Here is a 20,992-nt window from a genome sequence, read left to right as displayed (position 1 = left end):
AGTGGTTAGGAACGGACGTTAGGAGGTAACCTTTTGGACTAATCGAAAACGTAGCCTGCTCTCGTGTCTCCTCGCCCCCAGAGATCCTTCCTCGCTGTCAGAGCAGAAATAAGAGCACAGAACCACTTGAGGCAGCGAGGAGAAAATGATAAATACCCCACCTGGGACGGGGGCAAAAGTGGAGTGGTTCTTGTTCTTTTTTGTCTTGAAAAGGTTCCTAACTGAGTGAAACTTATGTTTAAAGTTATTTATTAGTAATTTATTCAAATTGCAAAAACCTCTATTGACAACCACGAAACAAAAAATAATGTTGTTTCCTCTCACACGGCCGTTAGATGTTAAAATGTCCAACTGAATACAATTGTTTGGTGCGTTTGTCGGCTATGTATCGTTCGCTGTGATGTGGGAGACTGACCTGAGGTAAACAGAAAATAGAATGCAACCTTCAATGTTTTAAATGTATACATTTCAATATGACAGCCTGAACACACATGTGCCGTCCTCTTTTTTTACGCCACCACGCTTTCGCTGGTTATCCCGTTTTTAACATCACTGTTGCACATTGTCTGCATCCAATGCTGACTTACAGAAAGGCTTCGTAAAGGGCTCAGAATGTCTGCTAGAGAGTCTCATCCACTCTGCAGTGAGACAGTGGGACAGGACCAAACCCTCACAGTAAGTGGGGGGGGAGGGTGGAGATTGGAGCCTCCGGTAGATGGCAATAATTCTTACACACTGCTCCTTTTAGACAGAAGGGAATGAGAATCACGTCTCCAGCAGAAACTACATTACACTGTTTCACTTATATTACTTTACTTAATGATGTATCTACAATTTTTCACAAATTATATAGCTTTGCAACACTACATTTGCAGTTTGAGGAGAAGTTTTGGCCTGGAGATGAAAAGTGTTGTTTGAGGTCTACCTTAACATCCCACATTTTTTCACTAGCCATGACAAATTTTAAGTGAAATGTGAAATGTCATGCTTCAGACAACTGAAATGATGACTCGACAATAAGCTTCCTTACTCAAATAAAGTAAATGTTTCTTTTTGTCGATTGACTACATATCCTTACAGATACCTTTTTAAAAGATATTTTGCAATTCATACTGGGTAACAAATGGCATCAAACATTAATGGCTCCTTTAAGAGAGTAGGCAACTTTACGCATGCGTGCATCTACATAGATATATATGTGCATCTACCTAAACTTGTCATCGGGGCTTTCCCGGCCCAGAAGCTCTGAACCCATATTGCATTGACTTGCTCCATACAGTATGTTGCAACAGTAATAAAAACAGTTTGTAAACCACTGGATTCCCCCCAACTTCATAATTAGACCGCTCAATCTTTGCCTTCTCGGGCCTCAGAGAACCAGATATCTGTGTGTGGTGGGGTGTTTTTTTTATATACCGAATCTGAGCGTGCATCGGGCACGCGCATGTTTATTCCTCTCGTGTGAATGTGTGTGTGAAAGCTTGCGTAGAATTTACTGCTGCATACATGTGTTGCCTCATGCCCTCTCTTCCTCTCTGAGGTCCCCTGGAATGCAAGAGGGGGATTGAGTTTGTGCCAGAAGGAGAGATGTATGCTGCTAATTTCCACATTGTTTCATTCCTTGGGATCAATTCCATGAAACCTTTGCTAATTTGCTTTTGCTAATTGTGTTCAGTACTGTTCGGAGTGTTGCTTCTAAGCAGGAGTTGCATGCATTTTTCTCGTCAATCTCAGCTCAATGACCAGCCGAATACTGTTTGTCTCTACATTATATATCTACAACCACTAGTTTGGCTTTAGTTGAGCACGAATAGTGAAAACAAGTGAAAAACAGGTGACCCGGCTGTCAAAAGGGGAGAGGCACATTTTGTTATCTTTGGACAGCTGCAGTCTAGCTCTTTATGCTAAGCTAACTATCCAAATGCTGGTTCTAGCTTCATATCTACCGTACAAACTTTAGAGTGCAATCAACATTCTTATTTAATCCTTGACACAAAAACAGGAAATAACAATATTTCTAAAAAGGTTTATCTATTTATCTTATTCCCCCAGAGCCTTTCACCACCCTGGAGAACAGCTGCTCTACTTGTTGTCATTACAATTATTATTACTGAATTAAAAAGGTCCAGACCAGCACGGATTGATTGATCCTAGTCACATTCACAAAGTGTTCTCTATGTGATTCAATTCATCAGGTAAATTTCAAATGCACACAGAGGTGGGTGGGTGAGTGTTGATTGAGTGATAAGGAGAACCTGTTTAGCTGATAACCTGGTTTGTGCACACAACGCTGGATAATCATGTCTTTTGACAAAACAATGGAACAAAATTAAGTGGATCTTAAATTGCGGCTGGAGGATGGAAGACAACAAACGCTCTGAGCAAAGGATGTAATAGGATGGTAGTTACTACAGTGAAATATATATTTAATCACAATAATCGATTAGATGAGAAAATGACTGTACTTCTCACTTGATTCACTACACCAGTAAATGTTGTCAACTTGAGCATCTAGTTTAAAGTCTTCTCTATTGCAGCATTATGTTCATGTTCACTCCTCTGGATCCCGAAGATGGTAACCTGCGTTCATTGGCTCCATAGTTACAGGCTATGCTGAATAGGCAATGGTTTGTTGCCTATTCAGGCAACAAACCATTGCCTATTCAGCAGAGGTTGGAATAACGGAGGATCTGAAGTTGTTTTCACTTCCCCTGCTAAGCATTTATTTGAACGTGACGGCCAGTGCTGTAGTGGTAAAATTAGAGGTGGGTAAACTCTGAATTTTGTGATCATACAGACCTTGACGCGGTGCGAAGCAACGCAACACAAAGCGTCGCGACTCTTGTAAGGCTGTCCTGGCTATATTGCATTATGTTATCAGTAAAAGTCATACACAATCAATGACAATGAATACATGTGTATGAACAACATAAGTTAAAGGAACACTCATGTACTACCTATGTCATCATAAATAGCCCATACAGCATGTTTTTTTCACGTTGAGAACTTACTTGTTTTCTAATCTACGCGTCACCAGGCGTTTTTCTTGTCCTTTTACCGTGCACGACCAGCGAACACAGAGCGCGCGACTACTACCCCCCCGTCGGTCGTTCCGGCCGCAACGACTACTACACCCCCCCCCCCCCCGTCGGACCTTCTCGACCGGTCCATGAAATATTGTCTGACATGAAACTGGTCCGTGAGGTAAGAAAGGTTGGGGACCACTGGGCTGATCCACAACGTGTGTTTACACACCTCCTGGATCCTGATTGGTGTTGCTGCTGCAGCCGCAAGGCACTGATTGGATGCTCACAGACCGTAATACAGCGCAGTTGAAAATGATTCAGACTACGGGGTTTATATGTTCAACAATAGGAAACGTAGTTTTAGCTGTTTTAAAATTACACCAAGTTTATTTCGGATTATTGCAAAGGAAGAATACAAGGCGCAGGGAACTTTGAGGTGCGTAAACGCTATTTATAGGTGCGTAAACGCTATTTCCAAAATTATAGAGGTGCGTAAACGGCGTTTACGTGCGTTTACCCTCCACTACAGCCCTGGTTATATTATATAGTTTATCACTATATAATCATTTTTACTTGTATGGTGACTAACCATTTAACTTCATGCCCCCTCAACGGTAAAACATATTAATTAATACATGAATTTAGTATTTAGTAATAGAACATAACAAATAAAAAAGGACAACTAGATGTGTTAATGATTGTCTTGAACATCAACCCCGAGAACAAACCTTCTGATTCGTTGGCTGATTTTAGTCACTAAAGATGTTTGAGATCAAGTTACCATTAACATTGGAGTGAGTAAATTATCCTATTAGAATATTTAGAATTTGTCATTTTGGGAGCAGTTAACACACATTTGTCTGATCCGTTTTTTATCATATTTATTTATCTAAACTGTAGGAATGTTGAAGGGCTGCAGCTCGCATGCTGCAGCGTGGCGGTTCATTGAGTTTCTGATTGACAGCGAGGGGGAGAAGATATCTGTCGCCCAGCAGCAGAGAGAACAAACAGACATTCGTAACTCTGGAGTTGCACTTGACTGCGTCATTAGAGACGCTCACACGTCCCGATGAACTTGGGGTTTGAATTTACTTTATTTGTAGAGAATTGAACTTGTTTGTGCTTTGAGTTGCCTGACTTCATTTTTTAGAAGCATTCATGTTTTAATCAAAATGTTCCATATCGGAAACACGTTCATTGACTAAATATTCTCTTCTTCTTCCGCCTGATGTCTGATTACAGGAGGAAGTGAGTCAACAATTGAAATCAGGCTTAAAATGTCGACTGAAACCTTTGTGTGTCATTAAATACACAAACGCTCATTAACTCAAGATCATTGTTGTTTCACTTCATTCAAGTCAACCAGTAATAAAGAACATGTGATTCTCTTTGGTCTGAAGCAAAAAAGACGGATTCATTTGGTTTTATTTTTATTAAAATTTATTTTCATTGTTAAAATAATGAACAGACGACATATTTAACAATAATAATAACACAATCATTGGGAAAACATCTGAAGCAGTTCCTGAGAAGAGAGAAAAGGAGAAAAGTTATTAACATGTTAATGTTGTTAGTGTGTCTGTGTGTAGATCTCATTGTTAGTGTGTCTGTGTGTACATCTAAATGTTAGTGTGTCTGTGTGTACATCTATATATTAATATGTCTTTGTGTACATCTAAATATTAGTGTGTGTCTTTGTGTACATCTAAATGTTAGTGTGTTTCTTTGTTTAGAACCAAATGTTGGTGTGTCTGTGTGTACATCTAATTGTTAGTGTGTCTGTGTGTACATCTAAATGTTAGTGTGTCCCGATGACGTAGCGTCCCGATGACGTGGCGTCCTGATGGCGTCCTGATAGCGTCCTGATGGCGTCCTGATGGCGTCCTGTTGGTCTGCAGACAAGGAGAAGAGACGTGAGGAGGATCATCAGGATGTGTCCGTGTGTACATCTAATTGTTAGTGTGTCTGTGTGTAGATCTAATTGTTAGTGGGTCTGTGTGTACATTTAAATATTAATGTGTCTTTGTGCAGAACCAGATGTTTGTGTGTTTTAGTGTACTTCTGAATACTAATGTGTCTGTGTGTACATCTTATTGTTATTGTGTCTTTGTGTACATCTAAATATTAGTGTGTGTCTTTGTTTAGAACCAAATGATAGTGTGCCTGTGTGTTTATCTAATTGTTATTGTGTCTTTGTGTACATCTAAATATTAGTGTGTGTCATTGTTTACAACCAAATGATAGTGTGTCTGTGTGTATATCTAATTGTTATTGTGTCTTTGTGTACATTTGAATGTTAGTGTGTGATTTTGTTTAGAACCAAATGTTAGTGTGTCTATGTGTACATCTAATTGTTAGTGTGTCTGTGTGTGGATCTAATTGTTAGTGTGTCTGTGTGTACATCTAAATATTAATGTGTCTGTGTGTACATCTAAATATTAATATGTCTTTGTGCACATCTAAATATTAGTGTGTCTTTGTTTAGAACCAAATGTTAGTGTGTCTGTGTGTACATCTAATTGTTAGTGTGTCTGTGTGTACATCTAAATGTTAGTGTTTCTGTGTGTACATCTAAATATTAATATGTCTTTGTGCACATCTAAATATTAGTGTGTCTTTGTTTAGAACCAAATGTTAGTGTGTCTGTGTGAACATCTAAATATTAATATGTCTTTGTGTACATCTAAATATTAGTGTGTGTCTTTGTGTACATCTAAATGTTAGTGTGTGTCATTGTTTAGAACCAAATAATAGTGTGTCTGTGTGTACATGTAATTGTTAGTGTGTCGGTGTGTACATCTAAATATTAATATGTCTTTGTGTACATCTAAATGTTAGTGTGTGTCATTGTTTAGAACCAAATAATAGTGTGTCTGTGTGTACATCTAATTGTACATCTAAATTTGCCAGCGTGTCTAAATGTTAGTGTGTCTCTGAGTACATCTGTGTGTGTGTGTATCATGAGTAGATCTGAATTTGCTCCTGTGGGGTTGACGTGGCGTCCTGATGGCGTCCTGATGGAATCCTGATGGCGTCCCGATGACGTGGCGTCCTGATGGCGTCCCGATGACGTAGCGTCCCGATGACGTGGCGTCCTGATGGCGTCCTGTTGGTCTGCAGACAAGGAGAAGAGACGTGAGGAGGATCATCAGGATGTGTCTGTGTGTAGATCTAATTGTTAGTGTGTCCGTGTGTACATCTAATTGTTAAGTGTGTCTGTGTGTATATCTAATTGTTATTGTGTCTTTGTGTACATCTAAATATTAGTGTGTGTCATTGTTTAGAACCAAATGATAGTGTGTCTGTGTGTACATCTAATTGTTATTGTGTCTTTGTGTACATCTAAATATTAGTGTGGGTCTTTGTTTAGAACCAAATGTTAGTTTGTCTGTGTGTACATCTAATTGTTAGTGTGTCTGTGTGTACATCTAAATATGAATGTGTCTTTGTGTACATTTAAATGTTAGTGTGTGTGTCTTTGTTTAGAACCAAATGTTAGTGTGTCTGTTTGTACATCTAATTGTTAGTGTGTCTGTGTAAACATCTAATTGTTATTGTCTTTGTGTATATGTAAATATTAGTGTGTGTCTTTGTTTAGAACCAAATGTTAGTGTGTCTGTGTGTACATCTAATTGTTAGTGTGTCTGTGTGTAGATCTAACTGTTAGTGTTTCTGTGTGTACATCTGATTGTCATTGTGTCTTTGTGTACATCTAAATATTAGTGTGTGTCTTTGTTTAGAACCAAATTATAGTGTGTCTGTGTGTACATCTAATTGTTAGTGTGTCTGTGTGTACATCTAACTGATAGTGTGTCTGTGTGTATATCTAATTGTTATTGTGTCTTTGTGTACATCTAAATATTAGTGTGTGTCATTGTTTAGAACCAAATGATAGTGTGTCTGTGTGTACATCTAATTGTTAGTGTGTCTGTGTGTACATATAAATAATAATGTGTCTTTGTGTACATCTAAATGTTAGTGTGTGTCTTTGTTTAGAACCAAATGTTAAAATGTCTGTGAGTACATCTGTGTGTGTGTGTGGGTGTGTGTGTGTCATGAGTAGATCTGGATTTGCTCCTGAGGGGTTGACGCGGCGTCCTGATGGCGTCCCGATGACGTGGTGTCCTGATGGCGTCCCGATGACGTGGTGTCCTGACGGCGTCCCGATGACGTGGTGTCCTGATGGCGTCCCGATGACGTGGCGTCCTGATGGCGTCCTGTTGGTCTGCAGACAAGGAGAAGAGACGTGAGGAGGATCATCAGGATGTGTCTGTGTGTACATCTAATTATTAGTGTGTCCGTGTGTAGATCTAATTGTTAGTGTGTCTGTGTAGATCTAATTGTTAGTGTGTCCGTGTGTAGATCTAATTGTTGGTGTGTCTGTGTGTAGATCTAATTGTTAGTGTGTCCGTGTGTACATCTAATTGTTAGTGTGTCTGTGTGTAGATCTAATTTTTAGTGTGTCCGTGTGTACATCTAATTGTTAGTATGTCTGTGTGTACATCTAAATATTAATGTGTCTTTGTGTACATCTAAATATTAGTGTGTGTCTTTGTTTAGAACCAAATGTTAGTGTGTCTGTGAGTACATCTGTGTGTGTGTGTGTGTGTGTCATGAGTAGATCTGGATTTGCTCCTGAGGGGTTGACGCGGCGTCCTGATGGCGTCCTGATGGAATCCTGATGGCGTCCCGATGACGTGGCGTCCTGATGGCGTCCTGATGGCGTCCCGATGACGTGGCGTCCTGATGGCGTCCCGATCTAAATGTTAGTGTGTCTCTGAGTACATCTGTGTGTGTGTCTGTGTGTGTGTGTGTGTGTGTGTGTGTGTGGGTGTATGTGTGTGTCATGAGTAGATCTGGATTTTCTCCTGAGGGGTTGACGCGGCGTCCTGATGGTATCCTGATGGAATCCTGATGGCGTCCCGATGACGTGGTGTCCTGATGGCGTCCCGATGACGTGGCATCCTGATGGCGTCCTGTTGGTCTGCAGACAAGGAGAAGAGACGTGAGGAGGATCATCAGGATGTATCTGTGTGTACATCTAATTGTTAGTGTGTCCGTGTGTAGATCGAATTGTTAGTGTGTCCGTGTGTACAACTAATTGTTGGTGTGTCTGTGTGTAGATCTAATTGTTAGTGTGTCCGTGTGTACATCTAATTGTTAGTATGTCTGTGTGTACATCTAATTGTTAGTGTGTCCCGATGACGTAGCGTCCCGATGACGTGGCGTCCTGATGGCGTCCTGATAGCGTCCTGATGGCGTCCTGTTGGTCTGCTGACAAGGAGAAGAGACGTGAGGAGGATCATCAGGATGTGTCTGTGTGTACATCTAATTGTTAGTGTGTCTGTGTGTACATCTAATTGTTATTGTGTCTTTGTGTACATCTAAATATTAGCGTGTGTCTTTGTTTAGAACCGAATGATAGTGTGTCTGTGTGTACATCTAATTGTTAGTGTGTCTGTGTGTACATCTAAATATTAATGTGTCTTTGTGTACATTTAAATGTTAGTGTGTGTCTTTGTTTAGAACCAAATGTTAGTGTGTCTGCGTGTACATCTAATTGTACATCTAAATTTGCCAGCCTATCTAAATGTTAGTGTGTCTCTGAGTACATCTGTGTGTGTGTGTCTGTGTGTGTGTGTGTGTGTGTGTGGGTGGGTGGGTGTGTGTGTGGGTGTATGTGTGTGTCATGAGTAGATCTGGATTTTCTCCTGAGGGGTTGACGCGGCGTCCTGATGGCGTCCTGATGGAATCCTGATGGCGTCCCGATGACGTGGTGTCCTGATGGCGTCCCGATGACGTGGCATCCTGATGGCGTCCTGTTGGTCTGCAGACAAGGAGAAGAGACGTGAGGAGGATCATCAGGATGTATCTGTGTGTACATCTAATTGTTAGTGTGTCCGTGTGTAGATCGAATTGTTAGTGTGTCCGTGTGTACAACTAATTGTTGGTGTGTCCCGATGACGTAGCGTCCCGATGACGTGGCGTCCTGATGGCGTGGCGTCCTGATGGCGTCCTGATGGCGTCCCGTTGGTCTGCAGACAAGGAGAAGAGACGTGAGGAGGATCATCAGGATGTGAGACAAGATTCATAGATCCAATTATTTTAATTTGATGCACATTTTAATTATTTCATGTTTGTATGGATGTGTAAATCTACATTACATATTTGTGGTTGTTAAACTGTATTTCTGTATTTGCTTTTTATGTTTAGCTAGTCTCTGTGCATACCAATATGTTAGTGCGTCTCTGTGTAAGTACTTTTTACATTACATTACATTTCATTTAGCTGACGCTTTTATCCAAAGCGACTTACAATAAGTGCATTCAACCATAGGGTACAAACTCAGAAGTGCAATTTCCTCAAATAACTTTTATATATTAGTGCGTCTCTGTGTAAGTACTTTTATATGTTAATGCGTCTCTGTGTACATCTACATGACAACAGCAGGAATCAGAGGTTTATCTCAAGGTGTTTGCTCTAAATCACAGCCTTCTCCACCCGATACATCTACACTACTATCTACTACACCCAATACATCATTCACAGCAGTAAGGCTGCAGTCTGTCTGGATTCCTCACTTACCTTGAGCTCTGTTACGTGCAGCAGAACGCGTCTTCTTCCCCTCTACAGACTCCTGAGGCATTACATGGTTGCTTTCTGCAAGTGTAGGTCCGGAAAACTTCAGTCTGTAGATGCGAGGTTTGAAACTGACTGACTGGATGTGCAACAGACTGTGTTCTTATGCTGTGGTGAACGGATCATAGAACATGGAACATGGAACATGGAGAAAGGTTCCATCATGATGTAACGTCTCTATGGTTACAGTGAAGGTATCTACAATATGCAAATGAGCCTTTAGAGTAAATGTGTGTGTGTGGACGGTGTATTTGTATTGATGGAGCTCATCCACTTGACATGGTGCATAAAACACTTTGCTCTACTTGTTTTTTTCTATGACCCCATCTTGATCTTGAAAGCAAACACTTTAAGAATAAATAAAGAACGATTTTTTTCCATTGTTTCATCAAGTCGGAAATTTGTAAACTGTTGAATCCGGATTTTTAAACATGCCTTCGAGCCCTCTTGTCTCCAGTCTTCATGCTAAGCTAACTAGCGGCTGGCTTTAGCTTCAGCGCGCAGACATGTCACACGAGAGTAGGGATGAGTATCGTTTGGGTTTTTTCCGATACCGATCCTAAACAGAGCCTGAACCCAAACACAATTGAAGAAAAGTTCTTTTTCACTTCAAACTATGCACAATATATGAACTTTTGAAAGTTTACAGTATGATTACAGTGTTTCCCCTCTGTAACAGCGGAAGTGTAGTTAATTGGAATTTGGGGAATATTAATCATTTAATTTGAGATTCATGTTCATTGTGCAGGAACTAAAGACATTTATTGAAAAGCATTTACGTTAGATTGACGCTCCTTGTTTGTCTCAAAGTATTGACGTGCAACACAGAAGAGCTGCATGAGGCACGAGAGCGCATCGCTTTTCTATTGTGTAGAGAAATAAATACGAATAGAAGGTAGATGGCTAGCTAGCTGCTGTAGCTACACAAGCGGTGAGCCATCGTTAGCTGCTGCGAGGACAGAGTTATCAGGCTGTTTCATTAGGGGGACCAAACGTCCTCTTTTCCCCGGACATGTCCTCTTTTTGAGACCTAAAAAATGCGTCCGGCAGAGATTCCAAAAACGTCCGGGATTTTGCTTCGTCGTATATTTGTGTTTCTCTGGGTCTTTCACAAACTAGTTATTACGCCCTTACCAGTTTTGGAAATGGTGTCTCCCTTACCTTCCACCTTCTTTCGCGAGCTCTGACTGTAGAGAGAACAGATATTGGTCAACCGATCTCAATGTTGCCGGATACACGATAATTATCCTCCAAATACGACCATTTTGAACCTTTGGTACGATACTTCACCATTTACAATCTGGCAACACTGAGCACTTTGCCGCCTCCACTAGTTGCATTGTTTACAGCACATCTGCAGCCATGCCGAAACGTAAATGTAAGTTTACGGACGAACTAAAAGAAAATACGTATGTATATGTTTTCGCCTCGGCCGTGATGCTTCGGAAGCTTTTCTTATTTTAATATGTGGCTATATAAAGCATTTACTATTTATTATTTGTTTATTTGTTATCATTATTGCTTCAATATGTGGACAAGACACATTAAAGAAGCGCTGGACTAAATCCCACAAAAAAGATTTGTTTTACATTTGCACTTTTCAGTTTTGTTAAAGTTCAATAAATAGATGTTCATATAGTCATTTGTGTCATTTTTGTCATTTCATTTCACCAATATGGCACCGGTGCTCGGTACATAATCCTACATGAGAGTGGTCAAATCAACTAAAGGTTTGGAATAGCTCAAATTCAACGAACAATATCTATTTAAGCCATGGTGTAGTCTTTGGCACTGCGTTTATTGGAGGCTGTTTAAGCCCTAGATGAGAAAATTGCCCCTTCTGCTGGAGCACAATTGTTTCTTCATTCATCAAAATTTTAGAATAACTATTACTCGCACTGTCATCAAATCCCCCCAAATGTGTTTTGACATTCGACGAGGCATTTATTTGAGTTCTTGTGAGAATTTCACCGAACTGCTCCGCGGCGCCCACAAGCCGCGCTCCTTCCTCCTTCCTCCTCCTCCTCCTCCGCCTAGTGCTCGTGCAGTGCTGACACACAGGTGATGACGGTGTTTGTGAAATCCCCCGACGTCGTTTAGTGGTAAATTACTACCAGTACAGATAGTTTTAGGATGAAAATAAAAGAAATAAGCCTCGCCACAGCTCCGTCACTTTCTACCCTGTCTCCTCCACCTGTCACTCACCTAATCAGTTCATTCAGTGCACCTGCTAGTCACAAACACTACTGAGACATATACGGCCCTTTTCAAACGAAGACGCTATGCATCACGAAGCTAATTGAGCACGCTGCTTTATTCACATCCACCTGTACGGGTGGATGCACGACATGAATTGAGCAGATTGACAGGTGCGTCATTCTGAATGATGATGCTTAGGGTCGTCGTGGCGCAGGGGGTTGAGCGGGTGCGCTGGGAACCGCAAGGTTGGTGGTTTGAGTCCCGGCTGCCCCATGTCTCAAGACAAAGTATCCCTGAGCAAGACACCTAACCCCTAGTTGCTCCCTGGGCAAAATGTAAAAGCCGTGGGTTTAAAGTGTAATGTAAGTCGCTTTGGATAAAAGCGTCAGCTAAATGACCTGTAATGTAATAATGATTGTGATGATTTTACATAAGAATTGTCAGAGAAACAGCAGAGTCATGCACCGCAGAGCAGTAAAAAAAAAAGCCAAAGCCAAACCAAATATTATAAAAATCCCCCTTCTGAATTGAATGAAAATTCAGTTAGACGGATTAATAGCATAAGTAAATAAGGGAGATATTTGTGCACTAGTGCGTAATTGATTAGTTGTCAAAATTATATAATTGTATAATTTAAAAAGGTTTCAAAAATTTAAAAAGGTTTTAATAAACTCTGTCTCCCTCCGTTAAAATAAATTCAGCGGAGCTTCAGCCAGACCTGTCAGATCTAAAACTGAGCTTTGGTGGAATATACAGCAGGACACTACTTCTGCTCTGTTTCCGTAACGTGCAGATGTATTTCGGTAATCGACTTGCAGTGCTGCAGACAGTAGTCTACTGACCTCTGGTGATTATTTGGGGGAAATGTTATTGTGAGTAATTCTCCATGCCTGATTACAACTCTTCACTAGGGGAAGAAAATCACTGCGCAGTGAACTGGCCATGGGCACGGAGCAGAGGGTCAACGCGGTAAGTCGTGTCCTGATGGGTCGGTCAGACGCTCCCAGTGGACGATGATGTGGACGTAGAGAATTGAGGGAATATGCCACGGTGACAAGCAGGCCACAACCTCCAGGCCTGACAAGTCCAACCGATGCCTAAGTGACATGAACTTACATTCTTTCCAAGGGCCATAAAGTGGAATCTCTACTTGGAAGAAGGCCGATTGTTCGGAAGTCAAGAGACAAAGGCTCTACTTCTCACTTGATTAATTACCTCAACAAACACTGTGAACACAGATTTTTGGTCTTAATCGCTTGTCAAGTCTTTTTCAACACAGCTGTTAGGAGGAGCTACGTTGTGACTGACGGGTTTCTACCAGAGCTGCATACGGCGTCGCATTGTGTCAATCATCTGAAGTCCAAATATGGTCACTGTTGCAAAAAAACACAAGATACCGATTTTAAAAATGCTAAACTGGAGGCTTCAAAACCACGTAACTGCCAAAAGAAATACTTTGATTTGGTGACTTTTGGAGCTAGTGTTGCTCGCCACACACACTGTGAATACGTTGTTAACTCTTGGCTTTCTGATCCAATCCAGCCTCTTTCCTCGATGAGAGGTCATTTAACAAAAGGTTCTTACTGTTCTTTGTAAAAATGGGTCCAATGATACTTGGTAGATAAGTGGATACGTTTTATTATGGCAGTTTGAACACACATCTGCCGTCCTCTTCTTCACGTCGCCATGCTGGTTTATCCTGCCTTTAATGTCACTTTGCAATGACTATTTCCGTCTGACTTTCTCATTTTTACTCAAGAAATCTCGAGTTACGTTTACTTACCATTGTCTTAACGTAAGACTTACAAAACAGCTTATTTCAAACTTCATCTGGCAACTGCTGACTTTGGCAAAAGTGTTAGTGACAGACAAACACACATCCCAACATACAGTAAATAACATTGTTTGCATTGCCAAACAAAACATGTCTCAACCGCTGCTGCCAATACAATACTCAATTTTCAAAACCTGTGAGGATATAATTAAATAGATAAAATGTTCAATGAAATGTAAATGTGTAAAGTCCTATCAATAAACACACTTGAATTACTAACACATCCCTTGTTTTTAGTGTTTTTTAAAAGGGAAACCAAACCATTCACGGTTTAGGAATAAGAATTATTGCAGCCACCATAATTCAAAATATTTCCCTACTTTGAAGAACATTTTTAATTTGAATACGACAGGTACTGCTGGAAAAAAACCTGTATTCTAGAGGTTTTTTGTGCGAGGCCCAGACTTCTTCAGGACATCAAACTGAAGAAGGAGCTTCTGAAACCCTTCAACCGCACATCTCACCTTTGAGCACCTTTGCAGTCATCAAGAGCCTCTTTTCCCTCCGACGATGAGCACTTTGTCAAAGGACATTGTCCTTCCTGTGCTGCATTTCCATGGATGATAAAGATCTTCATGACATGTGGAGCACAGTCCTCTTTGATAGCACCTTTGGTGACATCCTGCCTAAAAAAACTACAGATATTTTCCTCAATTTCTCAATATGGAGCAAGGTTGAAGTTGCCAATTGATAATCTATAGACACAGTAATGAAAAAGAATAAAGATGCTCACAGAGTGATTTTGGTTAAATACCAGTTGAGTGATCAGGTTACTTTTGATTAATCTAATAGTATGAGGATAAAGACTAAAAGGTAAGTAAGTTATTACAAAGTTATTACATATACATTATTACAAACAAAATATATTCAATATCAACTATTCAATTATCACATAATTACAATAACCAGGGGAACCTAAAACATTATTGAGTTAGATAGAGGCTTAAGGGACCAGTTCAATGCTGATGACAGAAACATTTAACGTTTAAATATGATCAAATGTTTGATAAAGTGTATTCAACGTTAATTCACAGAATGACGTTAACTTTCCTCAATGGCCGTTCATGAAGTCTCTCCTCCATTAACCTCCTTAGTCCTTTCCAGACTTCTTCTCTCTCGTCGTGTCGCCCCTGACGTCGCCCAGAGTGCATGCAAGGTTTCCAGTTTCCCTGGTATTATCCAAGTGGATTTTACTTTGCTGTGCCACGTTTTACAATCACCAGTTTAGTTAACATGACTGGGTATAAATAATCGGATTTACTTATCAAAATGAGGATACATCATCACTAACACTCATTCAGAAAAATGTGATATTTTGAAGTAAAAGCCCTCATGCAGTTTACAAGAATAATCAAGGTAATTATTACAGTGAATAAGTGAGACATCGATACGTCATCAGGCTGTAACCAAATCATGATGATGCAACAATCTCTTTCAATGTGCTCAGTGTACTTTGACAGAATAACAGATATCACTATGATTACGCAAGTAATTGAGCCAGAAAGCACAGAAACAGCTGTGTGTCTTATATGAAACACTACTTAAGATATGACTTTATTGATGCTGGGGGAGGCCTTACATGTCAAACACAAGCAAAACATTAGATTCAGCACATCCTTTTTTCGGCATTTTACACTACATGTGAGAGACTAGAAAAGAAATGACTACATTTTTCTTATACATTTTTCAAATATATATATATATATATATAGCTAAATACGTACATGCATTCTTATAAAAGACATGAATTCATGGCACAAATGGCCAGGGTTACCGACACAATCAAATCAATTGTCCTTCAGCCCCAGGGACAATCTGTCCAGCCAACTTGAGGAAATCCATTCGGTGTTTCCTTCTGACAAAAGCGCGACTAATGTAACCAACATAACCTCCTCCGCGGAGGTGATAACACCTCGAGTGTGAATCAAATAGGCATTTATATCAGTATCTGAACACGTTAATGGAATTTATATTACGCCAAAACACATCAGCTTGTATGAACCTATGAATCAAAATGATAGCCCTATTCTATGTTTGTGTGGGTGGGTGTCTGTGTGTGGGGGGGGGGGGGGGGTGCAAAGTATCTGGCTGCTGTCACCGCACCTTAGAATATGCCTACAGTTTGTCCTCTGTAAAATGTGTATAAAGTGCATCATTTACTTTGAAAGGTCCACATTCTCAAAGGGAGTTAGCCCTCTTCACACATGAAGACAGACGATGTCAATGAGCAGTGACGTGTTTGTTCCTGATCCTATTTAGTACACCACAGACAGAGACACAAATCAACAAAAGGACAGTTAAGTTGGAAAATAAAATAAAAATAATATATATCTATATATAAATATCGTTTTATTTCTAAAATAAGTGCATATTACCTTACCTTAAATTAATTGTTACAAAACATCAATACAACATCATCAAACGTATAAAAATACATTTTTCCTAAGCGACACCTAATTGAGAACAATCTTTTAAATACATGTTAAACTGAGGTCAGGGCCATCGCACGAGTACGAATGTGCGTGTGTGTGCGCGCGCACTGTTGCCCCCTCACAAAGTGGTCGTGGAGGGCTGCGACGTGAGCGTGCGCAGGCGGCGCGACTGCGTGTCCGCGCGCGCCAGGCTGCGCACGGCGTTCCGATACTTGGCGGACATCAGGTTGTACAGTAACGGGTTGACAGCAGCACTGAGGAAGAAGAGGACGGAGGAAACCAGGTTGAAATACTGAGACAGATAGTATAAAAAATAGGAGTGCGTGTCAGGCTGATTGTGCGGACCGGCAGAGCGCGTGTCATTGCGCGCGTATTTGCGCGCGTCGTCTCCGTCGTACGGGCCGGTCGGGGTCGCGGTGTGTGCGCGCACGGCGGGAGGCGTGTGATCGGGAGTGTCGTTCTGTGAGTGTGCGCGTGCTGGCGTCCCGCTTTGCACGCGCGTGGTGTTTGCGTCTCCCATGTGTGTGAATCTACCCGGGTGTGTCTCGAAGGGCGCGTGCGAGTCCAAGTGGCTAAAGTTGGTATCTGCGTCCGTGAGGCCGTCGATGTCAGCGTGCACGTCTGTGTCCGTGTGACCGTCCTGTGCGTCAGAGCCCGTGCCCATTGAAAGTGAGAAGATGGTGCGACCCACGTGGAAGGGCAGCCAGCACAGGACAAACGCCAAGACGATCACTCCTGGGGAGGTGGAGACACCGAGGGGAGTCGTTAGAATTATTCCTACCTGGCAGTGGGCCAGGTGGGCTCCAACACTAATAAAAACAGGTGCTACTGCTTTGGATTGTTGCTGAAAGCAGCGTTTGAGGGTGTGTGTTTCTCACCCAACATTTTGACCGTGTGCCGGTGACTCTGGTCTCTGCGGCTGCTTTGGGGACGGAGGCACAGCGTCCGTCCGATCAGGCTGTAGACGAGACCCAGGGTGCAGAGGGGAACCAGGAAGTACAAGTTGGAGAGAACCATCATGGCTGACAGCAGGCCGGAGGAGACGGCGAACTGCGTGCAGCGGCACTCTCTATTGTCAACCTCGCCCCCACCGTCAGCGCCACCTTCCTGTCCTCCTCCCTCATCCTCCCTCATCTTATTTTGCCTCTCTCCCTCAACTTCCGTCTCCGAATCTTCTTCCCCTCCCCCTTCATTGGCTCGATCCTCAAATTCTCTTTTTCCTCCATCTCCTTGAGTCTCTTTGCCGCTTCCTTCTGTTGCGGCTTTTCTCTCCCCTTTCTCTCCAAACCATTTCGACTCTCCGACCCCTTTACCCCATTCCTTCGTTTTTTCTCCCCACTCTTTTTCCTCCAATCTTCCGTTGTGCCCACTTCCTCTTTCGCCTCCACCTGTCGTATACCCTCCCTGTTCCACTTCACTGCTCGCCCAACCTCCATCCTCCCTCCATCCCCCGAGCTCGAGTTCCTCTCCTCCAACATCCTCCACTCCAACCATGACCAGCACCGGTGCCGCGCTCACGGCTGCGCCCAGCCACAGGCAGCCGATGAGAGCCCTGGTTCTGCGCCGCGTCAGCACGGTCTTTGCCGTAATTGGCCAGCAGACCGCCAGGTACCTCTCCAGGGAGAGGAAGGTGATGTGGAGGATGGTGCAGAAGGTGCAGCACTCTGAGAGGAACATCGTTAGCTTGCAGGCAAGGTCCCCTAAGGGCCACGGTCTGGGCCTCCAGAGCTGGAAGAGACACAGCGATTATTTTACCCTGGCGTCAAATTTTTTTGACCGCTTCATTTGTAGTTACGTCGAACGTAGAACGTAGAACGTCTAAGAATCGTTATGCTTCACAACAAGATGTTCGTCAACCAAAGAAATGACATTAGTGACAATCTCCACAAAGGTGGGACTGACAGTAAACACGTGGTCAATACTGAACTGGCAGTGCTAAGCACATGGAAGCGCTCCGTGTGTTAGAAGTAGCCGCTCAAACCAGCTTGCCTAGTTGATCTTGGCAATCGGAATGATGCACTTTTTTGCACCCCACTAGCAGCGATGAGGTTGTCCGCTCTCTGAAACACTCAAAATGCTTCCTCTGTCTCATTGTGGTAAATCAAAGCTCCGACTGACCGAACACTGCAAGAATTATGCTAAATTGTTTTTAGAATAGACGCTTTAGGCGTTTAAGTGTTGCAGCTGGTTCTGGGCTTCTTATTCTTAATGGTCATTCATCTTGTAACTTCAACCCAAATACAAATTCCTGCTCTTAAATACAGAATCTGTCTGCAATGGGACAATATTTCTGCACCGTTCCCTCCGGCAACACTGTTGCCGTTTTTACTGTTTGGGGTTTTAACATCAAGGAGGCATTCTCTCTTCTGTGAATAATCTATTAACAACCTTTAGAAATTATTTTTTTCTAAAGTAAGAATTACCTTTGAATAGCGGTGGCCACGAGGAACGCACTCACTCGCACAAACGTGCACCTAAAGGCACACGTGGCCCGCTGGGCTTGCTGGGCATGCGTCACTGGTAAAACTGCGGCCAACTGTGGTCTTTATACATCCGCAGTTGCCCCTCGGGGCTAAATCGCTCTCAGGCCGATAGCCGCTGGGTTGCGGCATTGAGGGGAAGGTCACAGGTTGTTGTTCATTAAATCGCCATTAGAACACAATTTCCCAAAGTAAGAAAATCCATCATCCCCCTTTCAGCCATTTCTGCTTGCATCTTCAGCAAAACATCTGTATCTGGTCCGACCTCATCACCACAACATGCATGAACAAAAGGACACCTTGTGTGTGTGTGTGTGTGTGTGTGTGTGAGTACCTTATACAGATCCAGAGGCAGCAGTAGGAGAATCAACAGGTCACTGACAGCCATGCTGCTCAGGTAGAGGTAGGTAGAGCTTCTCATGTGAGGGCGGAGCCAAACCACCAGAATTGTCAGTATGTTTCCCAGAAGGCCAAAGAGCATCAGTGGAACGTAAATGACAGTCACACACACTAGAATAGGAGATATCGATATATTTTATCAGAACCACTCTTAGTCCACACGTTGTGAGAATGTAAAATAAAATAAAACATGTAACATGCAACATTTGAAAGACTAGGACAGCTAGCCAGTGGAACATTTAACGGAATATGTTGACATTATGGGGAAATTCATTCCAGCTGTTATCCAAGCTTCTAGCTTCAGACAAGTTCTAAAACCACTAGAAATGTGTGAGGCTTTTTGAACGTTGCATAATTATTTAAAAAATACATTTTTTAGAACCTTTAATGTTAAGCTAAGCTAACCGGCTTTGGGTATCCTCCTTTTTTTGGAATATCAAAGGAAACAGACAATAAGATTCAATGAGGTTTTTAATTGGACTGACACAACAATATACTTAAATAAAGCAAGATCAAAGTCAAAGGGGATACCAGAGTTCTTATTTCTTCCCCACTTTGTAATCTAATTTATTTCTTTTATCTCCACCATGAAAATGATGCGATTGTGACTGAATGTGCATCTCTGTGTCTGTCCTTCAATGCAAATCTTGCATTCTGAGCAGCAAACTGCATAATAATTTGGGTGGCGAGTTTTAGCTGCATGGTCAAAGACATCTCTTGTTGGCGGTTAACTGCACTTACTCAAAGCACATTTAAGTTCCTTTTTTATACGGCCATTTGTTTTTCTTTGTTGATTGTATTTTGTGTTTTATTGCCCGCATAAATCAGCACTTGTATTTGAGTTTGACTTTTTTTCATTACCCACCTAACTCAATCAATCCGAACAGCGGTTCCTCCGAGTGGCAGTCTTGGTCCAAGCAGTCCTCGGGGAAGCCAGATCCGTGGCTACAGTTTTCATTTTCGCAGCCACTGCCCATGTTTCTCCACTCCACAAGATCCATGATCGCACAGGGTGGGGTAGAACAGTGCGGAGAAAGCAGCGGGGGAGAGGTGTGTGTCCCCCAGGCTACAGGACGCAGAAGTGACGCACACTGATGGATTTCCTATGTCGCTCAACAGCAGCTCACACTGAAGGGCAGTCTGGACAAAAGAAAAAGAACATGTGATCACATTAACAAGCGATGACACATACAAATGTGTCTCATACTTTGTGCTTTACACACATGAGGTAACACACATGTGCACAAATCAACACTAAATGCCACTCTTAGTGTAATGTTAATGTTCCCTATGAGTTCCAAATCTGTTCAATGTGAACCAGAAGAACGTCTGTACACACATGAGAGAACGCATCCTTAATCAACAGAGTTATGGTTCAATCATGAGAGATTTACAATTCAATTCCTACTTTTGTTATTATTTTATCGCTGAAACCATCATGATCCATGCAAGTGGACCATTTAGAAAAATGTTGTTTGACAACCAACCAAAACTGTCATTACCATTCACAGTTGTGAAAAGAACACAAACAAAACACTTGGAACTTTCACGTAAGATAAAGTAAGTTACTCACTGACTGAGAGGAGCCTGGCTGTGCGCTGTGTCTCTCTGCTGCGATCACGCACTTGTGCTTTGCTGGGACTTCGAGACGAACATCTATCTCTCCCCTCACTCACCCTCTCTCTCCTCTCTCCCCCCCCTCTCTCTCTCCTTTCTGTCTCATCTTCTACCACCTGCTCTCTCCTGTGCACTTAAGCCATTTCACGTTATGCAACTTTATTGGAAGAAATGTTCACCAACAGGCAGGTTTAAGTGGCTGTAAAAGACCTTTTCATTGTGTTATTAACTTGTCAAACAATTTGCATACCATACACGTTCTATGGTATGCATTAGTTCATTAGCTCTTTAATATACACTGTGTAACATCAAGGGCTCGTGGGGGAAGTATTCAGACCCGTTACCTTTGGGAAAGTAGCAACGCAG

At 42.0% G+C, this 20,992-nt stretch overlaps 1 protein-coding gene across 1 annotated transcript; it reads right to left on the bottom strand.

Moving 5' to 3' along the window:
- Nucleotides 1-16,167: 16,167 nt before the first annotated feature.
- Nucleotides 16,168-20,010, bottom strand: LOC120827430 (uncharacterized). The gene is made up of 4 exons (XM_078084731.1): nucleotides 19,875-20,010; nucleotides 18,945-19,141; nucleotides 17,009-17,858; nucleotides 16,168-16,865 (listed from the first exon to the last, which is right to left on the bottom strand). Exons 1-4 carry the CDS (start codon nucleotides 20,008-20,010, stop codon nucleotides 16,249-16,251), a joined length of 1,800 nt encoding a protein of 599 aa, XP_077940857.1. The 3' UTR covers nucleotides 16,168-16,248.
- Nucleotides 20,011-20,992: the final 982 nt, after the last annotated feature.

Source organism: Gasterosteus aculeatus, chromosome 11, assembly GCF_964276395.1.
Source record: "Gasterosteus aculeatus chromosome 11, fGasAcu3.hap1.1, whole genome shotgun sequence".
Taxonomy (NCBI): domain Eukaryota; kingdom Metazoa; phylum Chordata; class Actinopteri; order Perciformes; family Gasterosteidae; genus Gasterosteus; species Gasterosteus aculeatus.
Note: the sequence above shows the minus strand (reverse complement) of the source record. Positions and strands in the feature narration are given on the sequence as shown.